We start from the raw sequence: 26,168 nt of genomic DNA, 5'->3' as shown, positions 1-26,168 counted from the left end.
AATAAAGATTTTGAAATCACTGACATTTGGTCGGCCTGATTCATATTAATGGCACGTTGCGTTCATTTCTTTTTTGAAGGAGTTTTGACATCAGGTTATTTAAAGATATGTTTATTCATCGCTAATTAGTCCACTTTACATGGGCTTTCAGTTAAGCCTGTTTACAATATCTCTATTACTGAATAATTAAAAAAAAAAGCCATACCACATTCATGATGATGTTAGCACATCTGCTCTTAACTGAACTAAGATCAGTAAATGCCATAAATAATGTAAGGTGATATCTGTGAATGTTATTTCTTAAATAATGTAACTAATTTGTTAGAACCAGACTGGCAACGCAAGTGAACTTACAGAGCTATATCTAGAACCTTGTGACAGTATAACAGACAACAAATTATTTTAAGATGTCAGCCGGTTTCTTTAAACAACATCTATACTTTTTTTTTTTTTTCTAAACATGCTGTAATCAAATATTCATGATGTCCCACATGACATTTCATACAAGGAGCTTGCCCTTGGCTGGTGGCATTGTGTTAAAGGCACTAATCAGTTGAAAACTGATCCATGTCACCTTGGGATGCGTTACCTTATTCTTTCCAGGTCATAAAAACATGCATTCAGTTATCACTGAGAAAAAGCCTCAAGCCTCATCTGAAACAAACAAAAAGAGAGAATGTGGTGTCAATACCCTCGCGTTTTCCGTGTATTCGAGTTAAAACAACAGAAGACTTCAAAGCAATTGTGCAGTTGTGAGCAAGGCTGAGCTGCCCCGCTCATAATTAATTCTCTTCTCTGACATCTTTTTGGACGCTGAAATGTATTTTTAATAGCGGTGCCTGTTTGAAGTGAGCGGAGTTTCTCATTACTAGCGTTGAGTGTTGCCTCTGGACTCCGCTATGGCACTAATGAAGTGGTCAGGAACCGCAGCCAGACCCGTATCTGAAGTCATCTGCCTCACAGCTTCACATTACTGCAAGGGTGGGAATCCAGTTCTCTCTCATTCTTTCTGTCTTCTCTTTATTTTTATTTATTTATTATTTGAGCCATGTTGAGTTGTAATTCACTTCAAAGTATAGATTCTCTCTCTCTCTCTCTTTCTCTCCTTCTCTCTCTCTCTCTGTACTGAGCCAGAAAAATTAGTTGTTAAAATAAAGGACTGAGAGATTGCAATGAGAGTAGGTCAGTTTGTCGATTTTTTTTTTCTCAGAAAAATGGGTTACTCTTAGCAGACACCTGTCTAGATAGGTACCTCATAAAAACCTCACTTTGTACAACCTGATTCTAAGACCAGTAATTTATGCTATGACTCTACAATGTTTCAGTTTTTAGTCAGAGTTTATGAAGTTGCATTTAGTCCTTTCATTCACAGATGGCTGTCCCTCCATATGTTCTCTACAATCACCACTTACCTTTAACCTTTGGTCTTTTGTAATTACCCATTATTATGATTATTTTTAAAGTCACAAAACTGCACGGAGCTCTAAAAGACTTGAATAAAAAAAATTCAAGCTGTCCTTTTTAAGTTCAAAAGAACACTGCTTACCTTTCTCCTCCACCTGAAAATCCTCTGGCAGCAGTTTGTCCTGTCGGTTTCCCAGCACAAAGGCCAGGAAGGAGAGAATGAGAGAGTCCAGGATGCTTATAATGGCCAGGATGTAAGCCCAGCGCACAGTGCAGTTACCCAGGGTGTACTTATCTGTCCTCTGGCCACACATGCGTTTCACCTCATCAGAATCCCAGCCATCTGGATAGATCATGCAGCCTATGACCATGCAGGTCGCTGAACGTGAGAGATAGAGTACACGATTACGATATTTTTAAAATGAATGAGAATGAAAAAAATGTACCCTAAACCTGTATGTGTGCAGCGTTGCTACAGGAAAAATGGCTGAAAGTAATACGAATATGAATAATGGTACAAAGGAACTTCGTCTTTTAGAAGATATGTTGTCCGTGTGTGAATATAGGGGGTTCTTGTACACATTAGGCAATGAAACTCACCTAATGATTTAAGCGCTCTTTCAAGTCGTTCATTTTGTCTCTGCAACTCCTTTGCTTTTACCCTTGCCATTAATACATCCTTGGACAGACTAATGCATATGGAGCAAAGATTCTGAAGTTGTCTCATACACTGATAGTGTTTTTTTTTAAAACATGTTTGAAAATATAGTTAGAAGTGAAACAGTTGCTTGGCAACTCCAGGCATGAGGACTGTCAGTGCAGAGAGCCAGATAAAACTACATACATTATTTATTTGAGCAGCCTTGCAACATCTCCCTCATTAAAGCAACTGCCGCAGGTTTGGGGATTGGCTTACAAACTTTCAGAGTCCTCTTACTCTCACTCACACACTTTCACTTAATGAAAGCGCTGCGTTGTGTAAACAGATATTATTAGACCTGGGCTAACCATTCTTTAGCCTTACTGAGGATTTTATATGGACTTTTCCAAATGGCTTACTGTATTTTACCAATATTGCAGCCTGTATGATCTTCAGCAGGCTATAACGCTAATGGAGGTAAATCTTTGCTGTCATGATCTTGAAGCTCAAATTGAATAAATTCTTCGAGTAAAATTTGACAATAAAAAGCCTACATTCCCTACTGAAGACACAACCAAGTCTTCCACAGGAATAAAATGACGACTACGGCTATACTGAACGCCTCAGGATGCCCTCACAACTGTAACTGAAATGCATAAAATGATTTGATGTTCCCCTAAAATTTTCTCACAATAGTTTCAGTATTTGCATTTTATTTGTCAGAGTCATAAGGTGAATCTAACCAAAGTATGCTCCACTAACTCGAATGAATGCATGAAGAAAAAAACGAGTCATTTTAAATTCTCCTCCTCCTCGCCGCAGCAAAAGGAACAATGCGAAGGAACTATCCAGGGTGCTGAAATCTTTAAGGGAAAAAGGAAAAAAACCAAAACCCTCTCTCTCCCTTATGATCCAAGTGATAGTTTCTTCTCTATTTTACTGCTAGGTCACGTAACTTTCCATGTTCTATTTTCTAAAACTTTATACACAGTGCTGCTATGCACACAAAATGATACGAGTATGGACAAGCAACATCAAAAATTGTTTTGACACTTGAAAGGAATCCAGAATATAACGCGACCTATGCAAACTGTCGCTAAGTCTTACGAACACAGTGAGAAAAAATGCATAAAAAAAGACTGGTGAACGTGATTTCATTCGGATCTACACTGTTGCCTGTTATCAAGTGGTTGAGAAAGTGAAACATCAGACACAGCCACCAGAATTTTAATTATATTCTTCTGCATTGCTGAGTACGTTCTGTCTCTTTCTTGTTTACTGTGTAATTACCTATGTATTGAATTGCATCCAGACTATATTCATATCTTAATTTCAAACACACAAGTTAGAGATCAGTCACAGCAGAATCTAGGGGCACTTTCCAATAAAAGATATTTAAATTTGCAGTCGTTTCAAAACTCTTTGCAAAATAAGAACAATAAAATCCAAATAACTGGACTAAAATGAATCTACTACGTACTTGTCACTTTATGATATACTAGTAAGTACTATGTGTATGCAGTTTTAAATATGCACATTGACAGGAAAAAGTACTAGGCTACTTACAAGAGGCGAGCTGCATCCAGGCACAAATCTTGTAGACACTGCCGGCGTTACAGAAGAAGAACAGACTGAAACAAACGATACTGCCGACAACCAGTAGCATGGAAATCCCTACGAAGAACATGGCAGTTTTGAATGCTCCTGAGGGGATGGAACCGAAGTCCAAAGCGCTACCCTTGCAGGTGAGTTCGGAGGTCAATGCATTTCCAATGCAGTAATGGAAAAGGCCAAAGTAGCCAGCCTGAGGGGTGTTGACACTGTCCCCAATCCAGTAAGGTTGAATGAAGACCACCACAGTGATGATGGCAAAGCATATGGTGAAAATCGTCCACAGCACACCGACTGCTCTCGCATTCCTCACATAATTTGTGTGATATATTTTGGCAGCTTCCTGAGCTGGTAACATTTTGTCTGTTTCTTACAAGAAAGGACTTCCAAGAGGAAAATTTTCATTAAATGTAAGAGATTCTTAGTCCGAGAGAACTCGACAAGTGTATTAGTGTGCAACTGTTTCTTGTTGTCAGTGGCGAATTAACTATTGTGATGTGCGGAACGGGTCGTCCACATGTACCCGCCTATTTCAAACGCGTGCTCATCTTGATTGACAAGTTAAAGTGAACTCTGAAGCCTTGGAGAGGACACATTGAATATGGACCATCTTAAACGCCGGAGCCTATACTCGCTGCATACAGTTTGTCGCAAATTGTTGTCTTGGATTTGCTTTTCTTAATGTAAACAACTACGCGTTTATCATCTGTCCGTGGTCCCCAGCGTGCATATACAGCGATCTTTCTAAGAACGATTGTCGACGGTGATAAAGTTTTTATGCTGCTGGTCGTAAAACAAATTGTGAAGTCAGAACAGCTGCTGTTGAGGTTGGTCTGTAACCTAATGGTCCATCACAGGGTATGGTCTGCTTTGCTGGGTACTCGAGGAATGATTAATTAATTGTGAGGACAGCTGAGGAGTAGAGTTACTATCTGTTGATCTTTGCCAGACGGGCGATGAGTACTTTATCAATTTTTTAACATTGCTAAGTAGATAGACTTTTCAGAGAGGTTCAGTTACTACTACTTAGAGAGTCATCACTATTCGGCTCGTGCAGCAGAGGCTGATTGGTACGGGGTTTTCTAGCACTCACAGTACGCCCTCCTGCGGTGGACTGTAGGCTATTTGAGCACTGCTCATACACAAAACTCCCAGTAGAACGTGGTTCACTTTGAGTTTGGTCAGTAGATGCAGATGTGTTCGTTTAATTTGTAATGGACAGCACAAACTAAGAAACCATTTGGGCCTAATTAAACTCTACAGCACAAACTACAGATTTTAGTAAAAAGAGAATCATCCTGCGTTAATGAGCTCGCTAGTGTGCATTAAAGATGTGTCACTGGGGGGCGCTCTAATGTCATGGAAAAGACACCTTAATGGAAATCTAAGTATGCACTTGAGGAAAATAAGTGTAATGCTACCAGATTAGTTGATGGTAAAAAAAGACCTAACGTGTGAGATTTGTAACAATCAATCAAAATTATTGAAATTACACACACATCACCACAGTTATCTTATGCAGTTGTCCTGCATAAAGAACGAATGCTGTTCTTCTGCTTTGTTCTCTTATCTCAGGTATCAGGTATGTTAATAAAATAAACAGACAAAGATGAACAGCATGCTAGTTTGATGGCGCCTCAGAAATAATACATGACGATAATAACAGTGGTACCACTTACCAGATAGTGCTTAATGGGCGCAGCAATGACGTGAGTTCTGTTAGAGTTCATACATGATCTCTTTGTATTTCCTGAGGCGTGTTTTGAAAAGGGCTAATTTATCTAATTTTAAGATTCATTCACTCTGTCAGTTTGAACAGTCATTGATTGTGCCCCTGTTTAGAGTTGAACAAAGGGGGTAGCGGCCTTGACATTTAGGGAGAATTATATTGTGATCGCCACAACCGTCACCTGTTTCAGTGAATAATTTTACAATATTTCATGATTAGAATATATGAATCAACAGCACTGGGACAACGGAACAATACAGCGGTCTCCTGGGGATGTGCTGGTAAATCAATGAACCGCTCATCTGCTCAATTCAACTGTCCTGCTGGCTTTTTCATGAATAGCCGCCAGACGCGCACAGAGTGATTGGCGGAAATCACCATCTGTTTCAGCAGATAGTATTTGGAAGAGAAATGCTAAATGTCACATATGATTTTGCGTTATCACCAAGCGAATATACAGAATAAAATGTTATAATTACAGAAATAACCCTCTACACTGTAACAACTCCATCAGCATCAGTACGACCACTGAGTTTGCTTTCAACAATGAAACCATTATTATTGATAATACTGCAACAACGAGTATTAATTATTGTATTAAGTAGTATTAGTTATTGTATTAATTAAGTAGTAGTTTTAATACAGTACACTTCTTTCGGGAAAGTATTGTAGTATCAGATTTCTCCCTTGTGATTACAGAATGGAAAACCCCACAAATCTGTTAATCACTTCACTTATACTGGTCTCAATGGGACAGTTTTAGGGAGGATGTATAGAATTACAGTTTTTACTTTAGTACAACATTTTTGAATATTGGAATTAATTTCTCAGTAGTACAGAAAGCGATGATATTTCAGTAGAAATCATTATTTTGTTATCATTATTTTTTTTTTTACTAATGTTAACAGAATTATTTATTTGTACATTTAGGATCAATATCTAAATTACTGCCACAGATTAAGACCAGAATAGTCAGGATTCACCTGCATGGGCTATACCAAATGCACAACTGGCCAGTCAGTGAATATAGTGTATCATGAGATCCCTTGAAATGACTGATTTTATTTTATTTTATAAGCACACTATCATCAACAAGCCATTTCAGACTCAATTATTAAGCAATACGCATTTACAGAGCACACAAAACGTAATTTAGTGATGTAGGCAAGACAGATAATCAGATTACTCTGGGACTGCAATCCCATTTTCATTCACAAAGTGGAGTATGGGCCAGTGGTTCCTCTCTCTTTCTCAAATCACACAGAGGTATGTGGTTAAGACCTGCATTGAAGGTACATCATGACTCTGACATCACTGTCTGGCTTTATTCAGTTATAATGATTGACCCTGTTTTTTGTAGCATAATAACCTGATCTTTGTTTCCTGATCACTTTTGATGGACGATTTTTGGGTTAATTGAAAGAGATTCTAAATTGTGAATGCTTTTGATATCATCTCTGTCAAGCGCCAGATGTCTGTCCCATGATGCATTTCCCCTCAGGTGAAAGGCATGCCTTTCAATTCAGACTGTCCCAGTTTGTGAACATCCTGAAAGACACACCATACAGAGACTCTTTTTGTTGCCTTGGCCTTGTCTCCCCTACTTCCCTCTTTAAAACTGTTTCCATGGAAACGTGGTACAGGATGCTTTTAAAAAAATGCAGACATCCACCAGTAAAACAGAGCTAAAGGTACATTTTCAGTCGGAAAGTGCGCTGAAAAGATGTAATAGAAGTGCATCAATTGTATTATCACTCTCTTACCAGATCATCACATCAAGAGGCCACTGACAACGTATTATTTCTGTTCTCTCCATTTTATGGACAAATTTATTTGTTTGACGGGGTCATGTTGGAGACTGCCTTATCAAATCAGCAAGCTGACCCATAATAAGGATCCTTACTTGTCAGTTTGACAAACACGCAGGGCAGTTGTTTTCAGAGACAAAGGCTCAACAGCTTCCCTCTGACCTCATTATTGCCCTGTCATAGTACTGGCCATCTTACCCTGTCATGTGGCACTAACCAAATCAATAAAAATGTCAGTGGGCCATACATCCCCCTTATGACACGCCCAGGGGCTACACTCAACCCCCGTCCACATCCCAAATTCAACCTACCATGAAATTTAGAGGTCTGAAAAGAGAGAGAGGAGGTGCATAGCAGGCACGCGACAGTTCAGCTTCTGCCCTTTGGAGAACCACACCATGGAACATGTGACACCCCCTTAGCCAGGCCAGCTGCTTTGCCCAAGCAGACTGTTACACGTTGTCTATACCATAGAACACAGAACGTGAGGCTGCAGGTACTCCATGTTACTCCATGTTACCATCACTCATAATAATCATTTTACTCTGACAAAATGCAGGCATCATACGTTTCCCGGTATAAGCGACTGATTAGCTGGGCAGGACGAGACAAAAAGGCACTAATGGGAAACATACTCTCCTCACCCTAATTCCACCTGCCATAAACACCCATACTGTTCTCATCTGGACAAACAGAGGGTGCTTTTATTCGACTGTTATACAACACTAAAGCACCTCAGGGGGAAAAAAAAATCAGATTGTGTAGTTACTTGTTTATGCTCCACATACTGAAATTCTTTGCTCAGCCAGAGACTACAATGTTTGTAAACAAAATGTTTTCGGGTCTCTGCTTTGCTGCTGTAGGCTAGGATACTCTGGTAGAGGTGGGTGGACTCTGACCGGGGGTTTCTGGCAGGCCACTTTTCTTACAGATGGTGGTAGTTCTGGGTGCAGCATGGGGACGAGCGAGCTGTGTGTTAGCCTGTTTGTGTGTGTGTGTGTGTGTGTGTGTGTGTGGCCCAAGGGCACACATGCGGCAGACTGACCTAGATGAAGTCAGAACCAGCTGACTCTGTGCCTTGCTCTTCCCTCTCTCTGTCTCTTAGCTCAAAGCAGTGCAGAGCAGACATAGTCTGTAGCATGTCTGACCCACCCCACCCCCTTCACCCAATGGATACATTCACACACACACACACACACACACACACACACATTCATAGTCCAGCATTGTGCTTCTGGCAGTGGTGTGAGAGCCATTGTCTGTGGAATCAGTACACTGCAGGGGGTCTACATCACAGAGAAAGGGGTGTGTTCACACTGATATGCTGTAAGCACGTGCCAGTGTTTCTTACCCATAGACTTAAACCTCATTAATACAAGCTGAACCCTATCAATGAACATACCATGTCTATTTTTCTAAATTACACAGTTACTGCATCCTAAAAATGAGAGAAAAGGTTGAACACATTTATGTGATAGGCTTTAATTGGACTAGATTTGCCTGAATTTATCCATAGCCAGTGAGTTGGCAGTGAGTTCGCAAAAATGATTACATAAGCTTATTCAATGCGTAATCACAGGCAAGGTTTATTAAAGAATATGAATCAGCTTATGACTTCAAAGCCAAATATGGAATCTGTACAGGAGGGATTATGGAAACATCAAGGAATGATGAAAAATATAACATGCTCTTAGTTTTGTTGCAGGACCGTAGCCAAGCTATTTTGTTTTCATTCTGTAGAAATTGTGTGTATTAAAGTGTATTGTTTTTTCCTCAAAATTGCTCAGCATTTTTAGCATCCTGATATTTTCCTGTTTTTTTTTTCTGTTTATAAATGACAATAACAGCTGAAGCTCTGGAAATGAGTTTGGTGAGATCAGAATGATGATCCATTATCATTCATCCAGTATTGTGGGAAAACAGACAAAATTATTCAGTGTAACCTTGTAAACTCAGTTTCCTCAGTGCCTATACAAACATCATGTGATTTTTAATCTCTGAAGCACATAAACTCCATACACAAGACCCTATTAATGCTTACATAAGCAAATAATCCTTAAAACATGTTTCATGGATATTCTTGGACATTTTTTTCATGACGTTGTCAGTTTTTGAATAAATTAAAAAAAAAGAAAAAAGGAAGAGATAAAAATGATTTGGGTCATCCGTTGTGTAATGATATTGGTTTCCTTGAGGCCTTGTGGAAACATGGCATAGTTGCCACCATGCTGTGTGTTACTTATCTGACGCAGTCAGCTCTCTGTGGTAAAAACATTCTGTCTTCAGGATTGTCACTGATCCTTGTAACTGCAGGCTAATCTGTATGGGAATCTGGCCCTCTGTGACAATATGTGCCAGTGTATTGGACTAAGGATACTGTTGGTTCTTAGAAGAACTAATGCCTCTCAGCTTATGGCAACACTCCATGTTTATTCACTTGGTTTAGCCAAAAATATTCAAGGTACAATAAGCGCAATATATATGGTCTCATTTTGGGGGTTAAAAAAATAGAGGTGCCATGTGAGATTACACCCAGGCTCACTTTTCAGTGACTAAGAAGAGTAAACTTGCTTGTGAGGGTTTTTTGTAGATTTAACCTAACGTCTGGGCGGATACAGGTAACATTTTCTCTTGAAGAATACTCAGAGAAGGTAAGGGCAGACTCGTGCTTCCCACCGCAACATTTAGGCTTCCCCTAAAATTTTATTATATACTGCATGCATTCTCCAAACAGTATATCGCATACATCGCACTTTCGTTTTTATGCGAGCCAGGAGATCTTTAATTCTTGCCCTCTGAACCTTTCTCTTACCCGGAGACATTCCCCATTTTACAGCCGTTAAATGTGTTTCAGATGTTGCCGCTCCAGTTTCACACAATTCATGCCTGCTTCTATTAGGTTAATAGGTACCTTCGGTAAGCTATTGCTAACGTCTAATTGGTCAATTACACCTAAAAGTGGGCGGGAATATCAAGTATGTATGGTTCGCCGCCTGTCAATCGCATGAAAAGTGAACCGCCCACTCCGTTTTTGCGCTCACTATCCACTAAACGTGAGACGACAGTCGACACAGGAGTGTGTGATTTCGGAAGAGCACCGAACAGCTCTCACACACATGACAGGGTACCGCCACGGTTCAACAAAAAGAGGAGGGAATCATTTATATTTTTGCAATGATTAAAACAGCACATCGACCGCTGATAGCAAAAGTGGGACTAGAGGGAAGTAGGGAGAGGGGGTGACGTGACATACAATGTCCAGGTTCCTTCTGTTAGTTGTGGTTTTAACGTGACCGGCTAGTGCTGTTGTGCATTTGTTGGGCACTACATTAGTTTTCGTTTAATTACATACGCATATACTCAGCAATTAATTGCACTTCTTATCTCTCGGTAAAACTGAGAAAACGGACAGGATGGCGTCACAAAACGACTGCTGTGTCAAGGTCTCTTTAAGGTAAGCCTTTTTGAATGTTTGTGGGGAGGATTTCTGTCGACTACTGCAGTATGTATTGTGTCTGACATCAAGCAGCCTAATTTGTTCTCTTTTCACCTTATTGTCTGATATAATCATAAGCTTTGTTCATATCTTCGTAAGTGCACCGCAAAGATCTGCTTAGAGAGACAGTGCAGTAATTTATGGGTGATGCTGCGTAAGGTACCACAAGACCTGAGCATGGTAAAACACGTTGTGCACTGTCTGAATGCGGGTTGGTCACGCTCACAATAACATGACCATCACTGTAACTTAAAATTTGTTGTTGAATGTGTAATCTCTGGGTTTTTTTTATTTACGTGTGTGAAGGCAGGTGTGGCTTTGTGAGGCTGATCGTACCGTATCACAAAATGTCATCTTTTCAAATGATGATGTATTGGTGTATGGGACGTAAAAACTACTGCTTAGTTTTCGTGCATCAGTGTTACAGAGCATCTGTCGTTGCAGTAAATAAATAAATAAATAAAAAAGATCTTCAAGGGGAGTGACACAAAGAAATGCTGTCTCGTGCCAGCAGTGGAATGTCCTTCACTTCCTTTGTTAATAGCTCACCAGCTCTGAAACGCAGTATCAATCACTGATTGGTTATTGATGAGTTTTTGATTTAAATAACGTTCTAGTCGCATCGTTTAAAGAACATCCTCACCCTAATTTCGAAGCACTGTCACTATTTCAATGCGGAGTTCTTAAACTGTATTGCATGTCAGCAATCACATGCTCTGAGAGAACCATCCTCATGCACATCGCAAGGCGGTGGTTCGCTCATTGTCTGGTGGTCCCTATCAGTCTGAGGGAGAAATTGGAGCAGTTTTGTCTATGGGAAAATAAGTTAAAGACGTCTTTTCTAATGAACGACGCTACCCAAAAATGCTGGTTTCCCAAGGCGGAGGCCCGTCTGTTGAAGCTTGTGGTTCTGTTTTTGCACTGTTTTAAGGCAAAGAGGAAGTGCAAGTTTCTGTAATGCTGCAGAGAGTGAAACTCAGTCTGTCAAAGAGCTTCATTTTAGGAAGTTAGCTTGCAGGTGCATACTTACTGATTTATTCAGCTAGGCCTCTGTATCAGAATATATTACTGTTTGAGGCTGGATCTCTTTCACACATTAGGGGTATGCGTGAGGCACTGAACCGTGACATAGAGGAATAAAGTTTTAGCCATTTATTCTCCTAAATCTTGCGTTCGCAAGGGGAAGGCATGCTAGTTAACAATACGGTTCCTTATTATCAAACAGATTTGACCTGCCTGATCTTTTTTTGTTTATTTCATATTTGCACGATGCAGTAATGAGTTATAAAGAAACACAAATACCTGTTATATAAGCAGGAGAACGTGTTCATTGTCTGTGCCATATTCAGGATGTCTCCTATGTGCAATTCAGTGCTAAGAGCTCTTTGGTGTCATGCTCTTAGGTAGTATGAATTCTTGTGCATTGTTGCAGGGTTAAAAAGGTATATGGGCGGTTATGCTTGCTGTCAAATGGACTCTGTGCCAGTTGATTAGAAATGTGATGCTCGCCTGCTGATACCTATTTCCTACTCTAGCAGTACATTTCCTGTGTGTCTGGTAGACTCTCTGGGTTGTCTACACTTTCATTTCAGAGTAAACAACAGATTGTCATCTTCCCTAATTAGTGTGGCTATCCCTTTGAACTCCGTGACACATGAGCATTTTGAATTTTGCGGGATTCAGTTGGACACAGCAAACCCATTTAGATCAGTTAAAAATAGCTGAATGTTAATTTGCAAGGGTGACTTACAGGTGACTCTGTATCCCTGGATGAAAGGTGCATCCAATCTCATTTATTTGTGTTTCATCCTTTTCCAGCGTTCTGGCTTCTTAATGTGTGTGTCAAGCTGTGGATGGGATATTGATATTTTACTTCTGTGCTTTTTGACAAGTGAGAGCTTGGACTAGGCAAACAGGATTTCTTAGTTTCTTAGTTTATGTTCTAGACAATAAAAGACAAGCAAGCAAGGAGAGGACCTAGCAACATCGCTATTGGACATTTTGCTCAATGTTATGCTGCTAACTGAGAAATCTTGCCTTATAGTTTACTTCTCTAGAGACAGAGCGAGAATATATGTGTGGGTCTGTCCTCTGCAGACTGGCATTTTCTAGCCCTTTCTGAGTGCACACAGGGTTTTTGGGAAGCTGTTGAGTCATCTGTGATAGTATAATCAGATACAAACTGAATATTTGTCTAGAGGGAACTGGTGATGATTCTCAAAAATGATAAAGGAAGTTTATCCTTGAAAGTGGCCACTTTGCTGTCTGTATTTTTAGGCATCTCTCAGGCTACCCCAACCCCCCCCCCCGAGGGTTGAGATAACACGCTGTCATGGCATCTGTTTGGAGTTGTGTCCTAATGTTATATTCCTAAAATTAGTACATTTGACTTTGACCTAAACATAAGCGAACTGAGAGGATGCAAAACATCTGAACTTAAATGCAACCACATTTGACTTGGAGGGAGAGGATCATGCTGAAAAATGTATGTCTTGTTTAGGCGTCCGGTCTGCTTCCTATTGACATTCTTTGAACTTTTCACAGGGGTTATAGTGAGGGTGAAGGGCCTCACAGGGGGGGCTAGTTTTAAGAGTAAGTTGTTCTGGGAACCAGTCTTGTAATTACGCTGTTTATGGGAATGGTCCTCTCCAACTCCGGGCTGCAATGCAAATGATTTGGTCTTGTTGAGATCCCCATTTGATTCCGAATTTCTTGGTGGCCCCCACGGGCATGCTTAGTGTTTTCTACTCATTAAGATCACATGTTGAGTCTTTTTGGACTCAAGGACAATGTGAGACAGCTGGTGTGAGACAGAGTTGACTTGTCTTGTTTACTGCCTGTTTTATAACCTCTTAGTTGGATTGGTAGTGGAATTGCACATTCAAATGCATTTGCCCTGCTCGGTATGACGGCATGAAACAAGGTTTACCTGAATGTGACTGATTTTAGCATGCTACGCTACTTTGAAACATGACTAGGATTTTGCAAATTCAAATAAGTGTCAAGACAGTGCTGTGATAGGCTGGCAGCCTGTCCAGGGTGTTTCCCCTCCTTTCAGCCAATGAGCGCTGGGATAGGCACCCCCCCCCCCCCCCCACCCCCCCCCCCCACCCCCCCCCCCCCCAGCAATAAGCGGCTTGGAAAATGATTGAATGAATGAATTAAGACATTGATACAGAACCTGTGTACTGGTAATGGAGGTGACATGCGAGGGGGTGTGTTTTGTTAAATAACCCAGTGATGTTTTTCAGGTGCTGTCTATTGTTGATGAACTTGTGCTTTTGCTTTATTAGAACTGTCTGACTATGTGTGTGTGTGTGTGTGTGTGCAGACAGAATGACTTCCTTTTTGCCACGAGGGCCCCACCAGACTTTCTCACCGTTTCCTGTTGCTGGAGCTGTGAGAGCCATCTTGGTAATGTTGAGAATAGGAGGGGTTTAGCGCTGTGATCTTAGACAGTTGTCAGTCACACTTGCCCTAGACTAAGGCATGTGTCAGTTACAGCTTAAACAGACATACTGAAAAACTCATCTGATATTTACACGTCAAATAATGATGCCTGAGTTCTAGAACTGCTGAACAAGGGTCCACAGCTGTTGGTGTAGGCAGTTTTTAGACATCCGTCACAGAGAAAACGGTTCTCTGACATCCGAGGACTACGTGAAATAAAAGGCTGTAATAGTCAATGAAGGTTTTTTTTTTAATCCTTAGTTTTCAGCGTAGCTAATACGAGTTTCGGGCAGTAAGTATTTTAATCAGTATAATATTTGCGATCTTTAGCATGCTCATGTTCATGTGGAGAAAGAAAAGGACGTTTCCATGACCTACTCCCGAGCACGACCGAGTACGAACTAACCCTTCCAAACCTCTTTTATTCTGTTCTCTTTCGCCGGAAAAACACATTAAAAGCACACAATGGGAAGCTCCATACAAAAGTTTTGACTGTAACATCCATGTGGCACAGACCTGCCTGAGGGTGTTACTTTAAAACCCAGCCAAAGAGCCACCTTCTTTTGCCGGAGATCTTTAAATGTAACTGGAGCATGCAGAGTGAGAGAGGGATAAAGAGAGTCAATTGACGATGTTCTCCTTTGTAAGTCAGGCACTGCTCTTTTGGACACTCTTCCCTAGAGGAAGAAAAGACTGGTTGTGTCTGAGAAAAAAGGGAAAGAGATGGGTGGAGGAGAGAGAGGAAGAGTGAGAGCAGGAAGTGTCTATTGCTCTTAGATTCTCTTTCTTTAGTGTCAGAAAAGGCTACAGAGAAAAATAAACAACAGTGCACACTGAATCTAAACAAAGAGGAACATTTTACTGATAATTAGTGTGTCATTGTGTGTGTGTGTGTGAGTGCGTGCGTGGGTGTGTGTGCGTGCGTGCGTGTGTGAGTGTGTCTGTGTCTGTGAGTGTGTGTGCGTGTGTGTTTGTGTTTGTGTGTCTGTCTGTGTGTGTGAGTGTGTCTGAGTGTGTGTGTGCGTGTGCGAGCGTGTGTGTCCGTGTGTGTGTGTGTACGTGCATGTGCCTGCATTCAGCAGGCTGAGTCACAGCTGTGTTGCCATTAGATTCTCTCACACAGAGCCTCTGTGATTAGTATGTGCTAAGCTGTGAAGGACAGTAGGCTTTATTAGAGCAGCCAGGCCCCAGGTGCTGAAGCACTGAGCATGAACTGCACTGCCCTGCAGGAGACATCAGATGGTCTTAGAGTCAAGGCATTTCACAATTTTTCACACCAAATTGACATTATATTTTTAATGAAAACCTGGGTGTCTGTGTGTACGTACGTGTGCGTGTGTAAAGACAGTTTGAAGATACAAGAACACGTTAATCATTTCTGTTATCAAATAGCACTTGAAAATCATTATACTGTTGTTGACCTTCAGGGTTCATAGTTTGCATATTTGCACAAGTTTTGTTCTTGCTGACAGAGCTCTGAATTTTTTTTTTTTTTTTTCCTTTGCATTTGAATTTCAGTAAAAGTCCAGAATTTCAATGAGTCTGTTTAAAATTCGCGTACACATACATGCTCCATTTTCCTCATTCACGCTCGAGTGGGCTCGCTGGGCGCCCCGCCGGACTGTCCGCCCGGCTACGTTCGGCTGAGGCTGCATTGTGGCAGGCCCAGAGTGCAGGCTCCATCCTGAGAGACTGGAAGCCTTTCAGAACCATCTCACAGGACGCGGGGCTTTGAAATCCCGTTTGCCGCCTCCGTCCCCCTGGCCCGTCCCGCGGCTTCCCCTCCGAACGCTCTTTCTCCCCTAAGCGCTGGAGTGTGATTGAATCACAATGGAGTGAATAGACTGCCCCTGTTATGGTCTCTGTACACTGACCTCTCCACAGAGAGCCCCTCCTCCCCCAGAATGCCTTAACCACCGAGGTACTGGACAACTCCGCGTGTTTTTCCCTAAACTGGCCCTTAACCTTATCTTTGTAAAGTTCATTCAGGCCCTACTTGCTCTCTCTCTGAGTGGCCTGATGTTTTTTTCCCCCTCCTGTAAACAATAACAACGACAACCTGTTAGCCACTATGGTGAGTGACCAGCTGGTAATTAAGCGCCTTTTACAATAAGAAGCTTAAGCAGGGACTTGCTTTGTTTGGTCTAAGTGGAGGGAATAGGAGTTTTTTTTTTTTTTTTTTTTAATTTAACTGCACAGTCTCGTGATCAGGGCTGGATTTCCGTCGAATGCATGCTTTTAGCCAGGCTTTGTCTCCTTGCCCTCTACGTAACATTTGCACCATGTATGAACTCCTTAGAGGGCCATGACTGCTCTGATGCGTAGGATTCATCTCCTTCACCTGCATATGGAGAGTTGACATTTAACTAATTTGCAGGCCAGTAACCCACAGACAGGAATGAGTGGACAGACTGAGTCAGGCTAGCTGCGGTTCTGTTCAAACTGGGTCATACCAGGCCACGGACACCGTCCTGGGAGAGCCTGCAGGTACAGTCTGCAGCTCAGGTAGAGGAAGGTCACAGAAGGCTATGAGATGCAGTGTTGCTTTTTATAAAACCCCCGTAGAAACAGGGGGGATGAGCAAGAAGCGACGGCATACGGAAATTTAATTACCATCTGTCCAATTTGACACTGCGTTATATTTTTATGCTTGTAGATCAGATGTTCAGTTAAATATTTGAGTTGAAAGTTGTGCATTTCTACCAGAAACGGCTCATTTTAAACACTGATACACAAGCCAATTTTATATGCGTGTATAAACGTGTGTATTTTCTGGCTGTGCATCTTAACCGATATCGGTCTGATGTTCTTGTGTATGAGTTTACAGATTGATGAAGGGAATCGTGTTGGTTTCACGTTGTGTCACTTAGTCGTCTGTTACTGTAGCTGCACTTACACGCACACGCACGCTCAGACACACCTCGCTGCGGCTCCCAGGCATTCTGACCTTGAGTCTGCTCGGCAGACAAGGGGATCTGAACCTGGCCGCTGGGACTTAACTCAGGCATCAAAAAAATGCTCTTTGACTCCTTCAAATTTGTGGTTGTGTGTGTGTGTGTTTGTGTGTTTGCTTAATTGCATATGTGTGCTGGTGCGTGTGATACATTACTCTTATGATGCCCGTAATGTCTGCGTGTCGTATTTCCTTTTGTTTGACTGAGTCCATTTAGGGCTCTGCGTGTGCTTTGTTTACATGCATGTCCGTGTTGTATGCTCGCGTTGCTGTTTTTGAACGGCTGCATCCGTGTTTTGTCTGTGATTTTCAGTCTGGCTGTCTTGGAAGTGCCCTCCTTATTTCCTGCGGTGGAGTCGGATCTTAGACTCACTCTACCCCTCCTGGCATTAAGAATAACAGACAGGAAGCTGAAGTCATTCACAGACATGGTAGTGATTTGGGATTGGGGGGGTGGGGGGTGTGTCAAGGCAAGAAGCTGGACTGGGTTGAGGATGTAGGGGGTTGGGGTATGGGAGGCGGTGAGGATTGACCCAGAATCGCTACTCTGCTGATGCGGAAACGTGTGGCTTTGTGACATCAACGCCGTTCATCTCCTTAAGCGACAGGGCTTGCCTGGTCGGACGTGGGGATAAACCTTCTCGGCTTAATAAAACCTCCGAACTCGTGGAGCTTCATTCATTACCCTTGTTCGCACATTCAGTCATCTACTCGCTCACCCACTCACTCACTCGCTCACTCATTCGTTCACACCCTCAAATCATAATGACCTCCATGTGTGACCTCCATCAGACTCTGTGCTCTGTCTGTGTCATTGTTTATATAGTCGGCTATTATCCCATGTCTCACAGTGTGCGCTCGGAGCAAAGAGGACTCCACTCCCCTTCTCTTTCCCACACACTCTATGGCTGGACCCCTCACACTCATCACATGACTGCTTTGTGAGAAAAGCTCTCCTCAGATCTGTATAATGGGGTAATCCCATCCTGCAGGGAGCTCTAGCGGTGTCGGCTGCTGGACGGCCCTCTGGGAGCCGGGCGCTGTTCTGGCGTTGTGTGTGTGTGTGTCGGGAGTGGGAATTGGGGCTCGCTGTCCTGGCTCTGGACTTCGTGATGAAGAACGACAGCTCTCCGTAGAGCGTTTGCTCAGCCACTGAATCATGTGAGCTGAACACACGAGTCCGTTCTAATTAAGGTTGATTGTAGAACTTTTCGCTGTGTTTAACATACAACAGTCGTTACGGTATTGTGTAAATCCTGCGTTTCCTCCAGATCTGATTTAAGAGAACGAATGTGAATGCATGCTGTTTTGCTTTACAGTTATGCTTAGTGGAAGTGTGTTTGTGTGTATGTGCGCTATCCAAGTACTTGTGTGCACATATGGCTGTCATTTGCTGAGTTATGAAGACATGGCAATGCAATCTCACAAAGTGGCCTAAATGAAAGAGAGAGAGAGAGAGAGAGAGAAACACACACACCAGATAGTGTGCATTTAGTTAGTTAGAGGCTTGAGGCTAGAGGTATATGATCAAATGCTCTAAGGTGTTCTGTAAGGTGTACAGTACATCGGCGCTCTGGGATCACTCTTTCCCTACCGTCTTTGTCCTCGTGACCTTTGTCTGCCCTTGCTGTGTGTGACGGAGCAGAATCAGAGAAGGGCAGGGAGGTGGGAACGCGGCCGCGGGGCCTGTTCCTGTGGTAGACTGGCTAGAGTCACAGGTTGGCACCCACTGCTTTGTCCTGCCGCCCTTCTTGCCACCTGTGCTTTCCAACTGTCCGCCATTAATCAATAGATTGGGTCGTTGTCCTGCAGTGCCTCAAACGAACTGTGTACCTCGACAGTTAAGTGTAGCTTGGACAGCAACGCTGGAGTCAGACCAAAGCCCGTTCGGCTCGCAGCACGGAAAGGCCCTCAATTCAAACGCTCAATTTTCGGAGTCGTTATTGTATAATTGTCTGTCTGGGATCTTCTGCCCGTTGGTTTGGCTCAAATATACTAGTGCTCATATGGAGTCTATGGTGACAGACGTCCACTCACCATGGTGGCCACCCTGGGCTCTTACCGCAAGGTCATTTGCCAGCATGAAGTGTCTTATTGCCCATAGACACACCCAGCAGTCGTTATTAGAAGGTAGTTTTTGTTGTATTTATATGTGTCATGGTTCCTTTTTTTTGGAGGTCAGATTAGTGTTGTGAGAAAAACACTTTCTATATTTACATAGACAACATTAACCTGAATGTTATTCCATGAATTGGACAATATACCTTTTTCTAATAATGATGACTGTTAAGGAGAAATCCAAATAAAACATGGAATACTCCTCAGTTAATACTAGGAATACATTGTTATGTAATTGCTATTTTCAAAATGTTCCATCAAATTTACATTTGTGTCCTTTCCTACAAAATCACAGATGTCCTTAGAACATTTTTGGAATTTCTGTTATTATATTAACGTCTCTGTTGCAAGTACAGACACCGAATGAGACTCCCACACATGAGGGCTAGTGTTTCTCACATAGCCTCCTCCTCCCTCCATACGTTTACAATATAAATGGGAATTCTCATTGTTTTCTAAAAAAAAATCAATAAGATCAATATTGTTCTGCAGGCTGCAGGGAAACCACCCTTGTGTTGCTGTTCAGACCATTCCATGGCCATTTAGAGGGTCATATTTTAGCGTGTTACACTATTACTGGTGCCATTTAGAGGGTCATATTTTAGCGTGTTACACTATAACTGGTGCCATTTAGAGGGTCATGTTTTAGCATGTTATACTATAACTGGTTTGAGAACTGGAGCTTAATAGTTCAACCAGGTTATTAGAGGAATCAATATCTACTGTTTTTTTTTTAAATGCAAAAAGAATAGTCTGTCTCTTAAGATGGTGCCTGTCGTTGTTTTCCTGTTAAGCTTCGCAACTTTTTCAGTTAAAAAAAACAAAAACGTGAAAAAACTCCACAGCCAGTTAAGAGGACAGCTCTGAGCATTTACAGTCGAAGGGTCTTTTAGGTCAAATCTGACCCCTCAATGTCCCAGCGTAGCTTTTTACCACCGTGACTGGGACTTTGCGTTCTATATGCGTCTCCAGTTACGTTAACGATGAATTGGATATGCCGTTCTTCTCATAATAATATACTGTTAGTGTTCCCAGGCTCTTCATTTCACACTTCAGCATGGTTAAATGAACCTATTGATAATTCACTCTTGGAAAGTTCAAAGAGCTGCTTATCAGTAGTCTGATCCGAGTGCTTGTAGATCAGGTGAACGTGTGTCCCGTGGCTCAGCAGGGCTCCTTTTGTACCATCACATGTTTTTATTGTTTTCATAAAAAGCACCAGAGACTCCGTCTAAACAGGGCTGCCACGGTCCCTGTAGACACACAGGAAACCTTATAATGGAACAGCCCACGCTATTCAGTGCCTATCCACCAGAAACACAGCCTATTTCTGGCCTACTCAATTGAGAGACTGAATAGAGAATAGACTATAAACAGTCTACTTCATGTGTAGAATTCTGTCGTGGTTCTCTCTCATCAGGTTTACTGGGTCTCTCACGTTTCTAAGAAACTAACAACTTCAGAACTGATGTTTTACCCAGCTTATGCTGTTGTCTGTATGTTGAAAGCTAGATAATAGTTAGCTTTCTTAACGCTGTCATGGATTTACAATCAGTTTTATGATAATAGCCACTGCTTGTGGGCCCCTTCCTTTGATAATGTTACCGTTTGCTGCTATGGTAAATGCTGATTTACCTTTTTCTTACACATGTTTTTTAAGAGCTCATGGTTTCTAGTTATCTTGTCTGGTTGTAGAGACATTGCAATATGACTGTCAGCTTATATAACTGTAAATGATGTCATCAGAGACATTTCCACAACATCACAGAGAAGCATTCGCTCTCTCTTAATCTCCACCTTCTTAATGAAACGATATCTACAGAGGAGCCAAATCCGTCCGAAGCAGGACAGAGTTTCCATTTCACCGCTCAAACTCGAAATTGCTTGATAACCCCGCTGTTAAAGGTCACGAAGGAGATGGGCTACTCCCTCTCTGGGTAAGGCTCCAGACATCCTGTTCTCTCTCTCTTTCTCTCTCTTTCTCTCTCTCTCACATAACAGCTTGTCCTCAGACCGGAGGCAGTGAGCTGTGGAGGGGAGTAAACTGTTTTGCCTCCTCTGCTCTTCACTGGAAACTTCCCCGTCTGCCCCCCCCCCAGGTCTTTGATTAACAACAGTGTCTGTGGCAGATGTGCACGAATTTAACACTGACACACTCACACACTCACACATACAGACAAGGATCCATTTGCTGACGCACAGACGGGGGGGGTATACACGGTCACACAGACTTCGTTCATTTTGATTGACGTGTTGGGCCCGGAGCCTGACTGGTACGTGCCCTTGCTCTCAAGTCATCCACCCTGGTACAGTTAGGCTCAATGCTTGAAGTGCTGTGTGTGTGTGTGTGTGTGTATATATGTATGCATGTGTGCCTGTGTTGAGGTAGTGTGAAGAAAACAGCTCCCAACTGCAGCTGTTGCAGCTCATCTCCAAGTGTGTGTGTGTGTGTGTGTGTGCGTGTGCGTGCATGTGTGTGCATGTGTGTGTGTGTGTACAGTCTATGCGTTGCTATATGTGTGTGTAGGCTGGTTTGTATGAATGAGTGTGGAAGCATGCTGGGATAATCCTAATCTCTTATTTGCGTCATCTCCCTGCATGGAAAAGAAGCACAAAAACAATAGGGCGGAGAATATTCATTTTGATAAAGAGAGTGAAGGAGAGGGAGAGGGAGAGGGAGAGGGAGGGAGAGAGAGAGAGAGGGAGAGAGAGGGAGAGAGAGAGAGGGAGAGAGAGGGAGAGAGAGAGAGAGAGGGAGAGAGAGAGAGGGAGAGAGAGAGAGGGAAAGAGAGAGAGAGAGAGAGAGAGAGAGAGAGAGAGGATGATGGTAGGGACAGAGGGTCAGGTAGTCAGGGACAGTTGTCAGAGATGAGGAGACAGATCCTGTATTGTCTGACTGCTGTGGTTTACTGTGGGTGGAGCCGGTTAGGGAGAAGCTGACGGAGCTTTTTGGGACAGGCAGCAGGGGAGATAGCCCATTTCCACTGTGGAATTCTTCAAAGGGAGGCCACAGGGGCAGGGGGAGGCCACACACGCATGCACACACCCCACAAGTCCATGTGAATGGCTCCTCTCTAGTTAAAAGTACCGCTCCATTGCCTAGGAGGTTGACTTGGTTCTTTCTACGGTCCTGAGGTTGACTTTAAGACAAAGCCTAACTCCTTAGAATTCTTTCCAGATGTGACCATTTAATGCTTAGAGTGTCACCACACGAGCAGACAGATAATCACATCTCACTGTCCTCTCTTCAGTCTTTTTCCAAAAAAAAAAAAAAAAAAACCCCTCTCACAATTTAATGTCACACTCACAATCTATCTTCCTATTTGCTCGCCCACTGAAACGCTCTGGACTGAAATACAAGCATGATTGTCCTCTGGGTGAACATTTATGAGACAGTGCCAAGAATCAGTAGCGTTTATTGTCCTGCATGGGCATCCTGCCCAAAAAGAGTAAGGATTGATTGGCCAGCTGGCTGACTCTGCCACTATACTGATGTAGTAATATGTCAAGAGATGTGTGTGTAAGACACTGAAGTCAGAAGCCCAGTTATGACATTATGTGGCACGTAAGGTAAATTGGATGATTACTCTTCAAGTGTCAGCCAAATGTTTCTCTCTGTGAGCTTTGAGCGAGGTAATGGGCTGCTACTGTTGTAGAGAAAGGGTCTGTGTGATATGGGGTAATATTTATAGAAAAAGATATGTCTGTTTGCTTTACTTCTAAACCCGGACTGTGAGTGGGCCTGCTGGCTGTCAATCAATTTTGATCTGTGGACCATTTAGCCTAATGCTGATTGCACAGAGACTAATGTAGATGAAGTTAATTAAACGGATTGCGCGTAGCAGTTTAAATCCTGCGCCTGCAGAGGCTCTGTTTGAAATTGGCTTTCTGTTTCTTGTTTGACTAGATTCGACTGCCGTAGTCACTGTTGATGTACAGATCTGTCAGTGCTGGTCAAATGCGTAAAGAGCAGTTTGTGTGTGTGTGTGTGTGTGTGTGTGTGTGTGTGTGTGCGTGTGTGTGTGGTGTGGATGTGTGTTCTGCTTGTCCTTGTGAGCGAGCTGCAGCCCTTCAGGTGAATGTTCACCACATGCAAATCCAAGCTCATGTAAATGAACTGCTGATTTAGATATTGACAGATGGAGAGACAGGAGGAAGAAGTAACCTAGCCCTGCCTGACTGAATCCTCATTTCCAAAGAACCCTCACAAGTGTCCAGTGTCAAAACATTTTCTCCAGTCATGCGTTTAGCTGTATGCCATGAATAGTGAATAGTGTATGTTTTTTTTTCATAGGAACAAATATGAACTTGCTATTTGTTTACCTGTTTCTTCATCAGAAAAATCATTTTAAAACGAAGTTTGTTTATTTTGGCGTTAACACGTTTTCCATGTAAACATAGACATCGAGGGAAATCCTGCATTCACCACCTTCCTTTTAACACCTCAGAGTGTTTACTTTTTTTAAACCCCCCCCCCCGGCTCCAGTACAAATGCTTTGTGTGTGTATGTCTGTGTTTGTGGTCGATTGAAGGGCCGTCATGCTTTCTGTTACACCACTGAAGCCAATAGTCAGGGCAACGAGTGATTAGAAGGTGATAGAATCTGAAAAACTGAATACAGGTTTGATAGATTTATCTTTTTTTTTTTTTTTTTTTCGGAGAAGGGCGATGGAGCTGAGGGCAGTTAATCTTATCGGCCAGACTGTTGCTGTCTAGTGTCTGCGGCTGGAGTTCAGTCAGCGTATTACAATTAAGCAGCAAGAACAACAATGAGGGTTTGTTTAGAGAGCTGGACCTGTTGAAGGATGTATTTGCCGGTCTCTTGTCGTTTGTGGCCCAAGTAAAAGTCTCCCTTTTGCGACGGGATTTGAACCGATGTCATCACTCATTGTGAATTCCCTGGATACGGTCGGGTCAGTTCACTGGTGATTTATGAACTTTTGGACGTTCGGTGAAAGCGCTGTTTAGGCGTGAAGCACTTCTCTCCTGTCTGGAGGAAAAGTGGTTTGAGTTGTAACTCTGGCAAAGAGGCAAAGACACTTATGACTCACCAGCCCAAAGACTTTTTTAAAAAGAGCTTCTCTTGTGTGTATCCAAGCAGGGAGTGAGATGAATACAAAACCTAATCTTAACACAGAGCGAGCGAGAGAGAGAGTGAGTGAGCGAGAGAGATAGAGAAAGAGAGCCAGCAGTCAGCTTAAGACAGACAAATCGATGTAGAGAGCGTACAATTAGGAAGAAAGAGAGTATTAGTGTGCTTTAAAGGGAGAGAAAGCTCATTATGTAGAGAGAGAGAGAGAGTGTGTGTGTTAATGTTAAAAAGACTGAGGAAAGTTCAGGAGTAATGTCTGAAAGAAGGGAAATGAACATGGTCCATTTCCTTTGTGGCTGCTCCTCCTCCATGACCCACTGATCTGTTTTTCCAGGCACTGGCTACAGCAGAAAGTTGGAAAAAGGGGGTGGGAGGGATGGACTTTAGGATGGGGGGGGTGGCGGTGGTGATGTAAAAACTACAAAAGAACTGTAGAACATAGTCTCTCTCATGGTCAATGATGCATGCAGAAAAAAGACAATCAGGAAACAACAAACACAATGGCTGCTTTTCCTCTCTCTCTCGCGCTCTCTCTCTCTCTCTCTCTCTCTCTCTCTCTCTCGCTCTTGCTCTCTCTCTCTCAGAACATGTTCAGGGGAAAAAAGGAACCTCTCCACCTAATCTATTTTCTGCACTCTTAATTTGCCTGGCTACACTGCTTTGGTTCCCTGTTGATAAGGTTTGATAAGGTCTTGCAGCATATTCTGTTAAAAATCCTCACATGAACATAAAAGCAGTTGTGGAGCATCAGTTTCATATGAACTTGACAGAAAAGGAGAAACGGACTGATATCTGTACCTCTGTTCCATAAAACGTTGTCGAGCCTTGTTGTTATTAGACTGGATCGGAGTGCTGGATGGCTCTGGTGGTACAATGCTGGGTTTATTGCCACTCGAATAGGTCTTGTTTCAAATAAACTGGGGCCCTTTGGAGTACAGCCCAGAAGAGATCTGCCATCTATACACGTTGGCTTGTAATTGGTCGCTCTCACAAACTGTCCTTTGTCTGCCTGGCTTTGAGTTACGATAGGGGATATCTGACAGGATATTTACATGAATGTACCGTTTAGGCCATCCCTGGCCTGTCATATTATGATCCTACAAGGTTGCCTGATGGTTAATGTTGCCATGGAAATGGGCCTAATTGACATTTGACTTTAGCTCGATTCCTGGCAGTAGAGGATAGAGTAGTGGTAATGTATGACACTCTCTTTGCTACTGTGTTGCTCTCCTCATATCATTTGTGTGTTTTTATTGCTATCCCCATGTGTGTCTCTCTCAAATCCTGTTTTGACCCAGTCGTGGCATTTTATTCAAGTCCTCTATGCCCTCAGATATGAATTTCCTGAAAACAAAGCCCTGGTATGTGGACTTTTAAGCTTGTGAAATGGGCGTCCTTGCCGTAAAAAAAATATAGTCTGTTGCAATGCAGTGCAGGTCAAGAAGTCAACAATCTCCTAAGCTTTTCTCTGCTCTTCACATTCTAGCAGTACCAGGGAAGGATACATCCTCTTACACAACTTTGTACATTTTAACTGTTTAAGTCATTTTAACCAGAACCTGACGCTGTGGTTGTGACAAGCTGTTGCTTTGTATTAGTCAGCACTGAGAATGTGGCACAGTCTCCTCTTGTGCTGTGACGTTGGCCAAACCAGACCGGAAATTCAAAAGAAGCCAAGAGGTGACATCGGGGGCCTTTGGCTTTCCTCTCGTACTGAAAGTGCGGAGACTTGCTGACACGCTTTGACAGCCGGAAGGCAGATGCCATGCGCTTTAATGTGTCTGAGAGTTTTGGGTCGTCTGTATTTCATCTCTGAAGTGGCAGAGAGCGCTAATTGAGTATGGTTTCAGGCCTTGAGTGATAAATT

The 26,168-nt window shown here is 42.6% G+C and overlaps 1 protein-coding gene across 1 annotated transcript; it reads right to left on the bottom strand.

Moving 5' to 3' along the window:
- Positions 1 to 643: 643 nt before the first annotated feature.
- On the bottom strand, positions 644 to 4,013 carry lhfpl5a (LHFPL tetraspan subfamily member 5a). The gene is made up of 3 exons (XM_030778331.1): positions 3,611 to 4,013; positions 1,547 to 1,783; positions 644 to 654 (listed from the first exon to the last, which is right to left on the bottom strand). Exons 1-3 carry the CDS (start codon positions 4,011 to 4,013, stop codon positions 644 to 646), a joined length of 651 nt encoding a protein of 216 aa, XP_030634191.1.
- Positions 4,014 to 26,168: the final 22,155 nt, after the last annotated feature.

Source organism: Chanos chanos, chromosome 6 (assembly GCF_902362185.1).
Source record: "Chanos chanos chromosome 6, fChaCha1.1, whole genome shotgun sequence".
Taxonomy (NCBI): domain Eukaryota; kingdom Metazoa; phylum Chordata; class Actinopteri; order Gonorynchiformes; family Chanidae; genus Chanos; species Chanos chanos.
Note: the sequence above shows the minus strand (reverse complement) of the source record. Positions and strands in the feature narration are given on the sequence as shown.

Coding starts and splice junctions, on each gene's coding strand:
- lhfpl5a (XM_030778331.1), bottom strand. CDS start 4,013: ATGTTACCAGCTCAGGAAGCTGCCAAAATATATCACACAAATTATGTG. Junction 1,784..3,610: donor CTGGATGCAGCTCGCCTCTT/GTAAGTAGCCTA, acceptor TCTCACGTTCAG/CGACCTGCATGGTCATAGGC.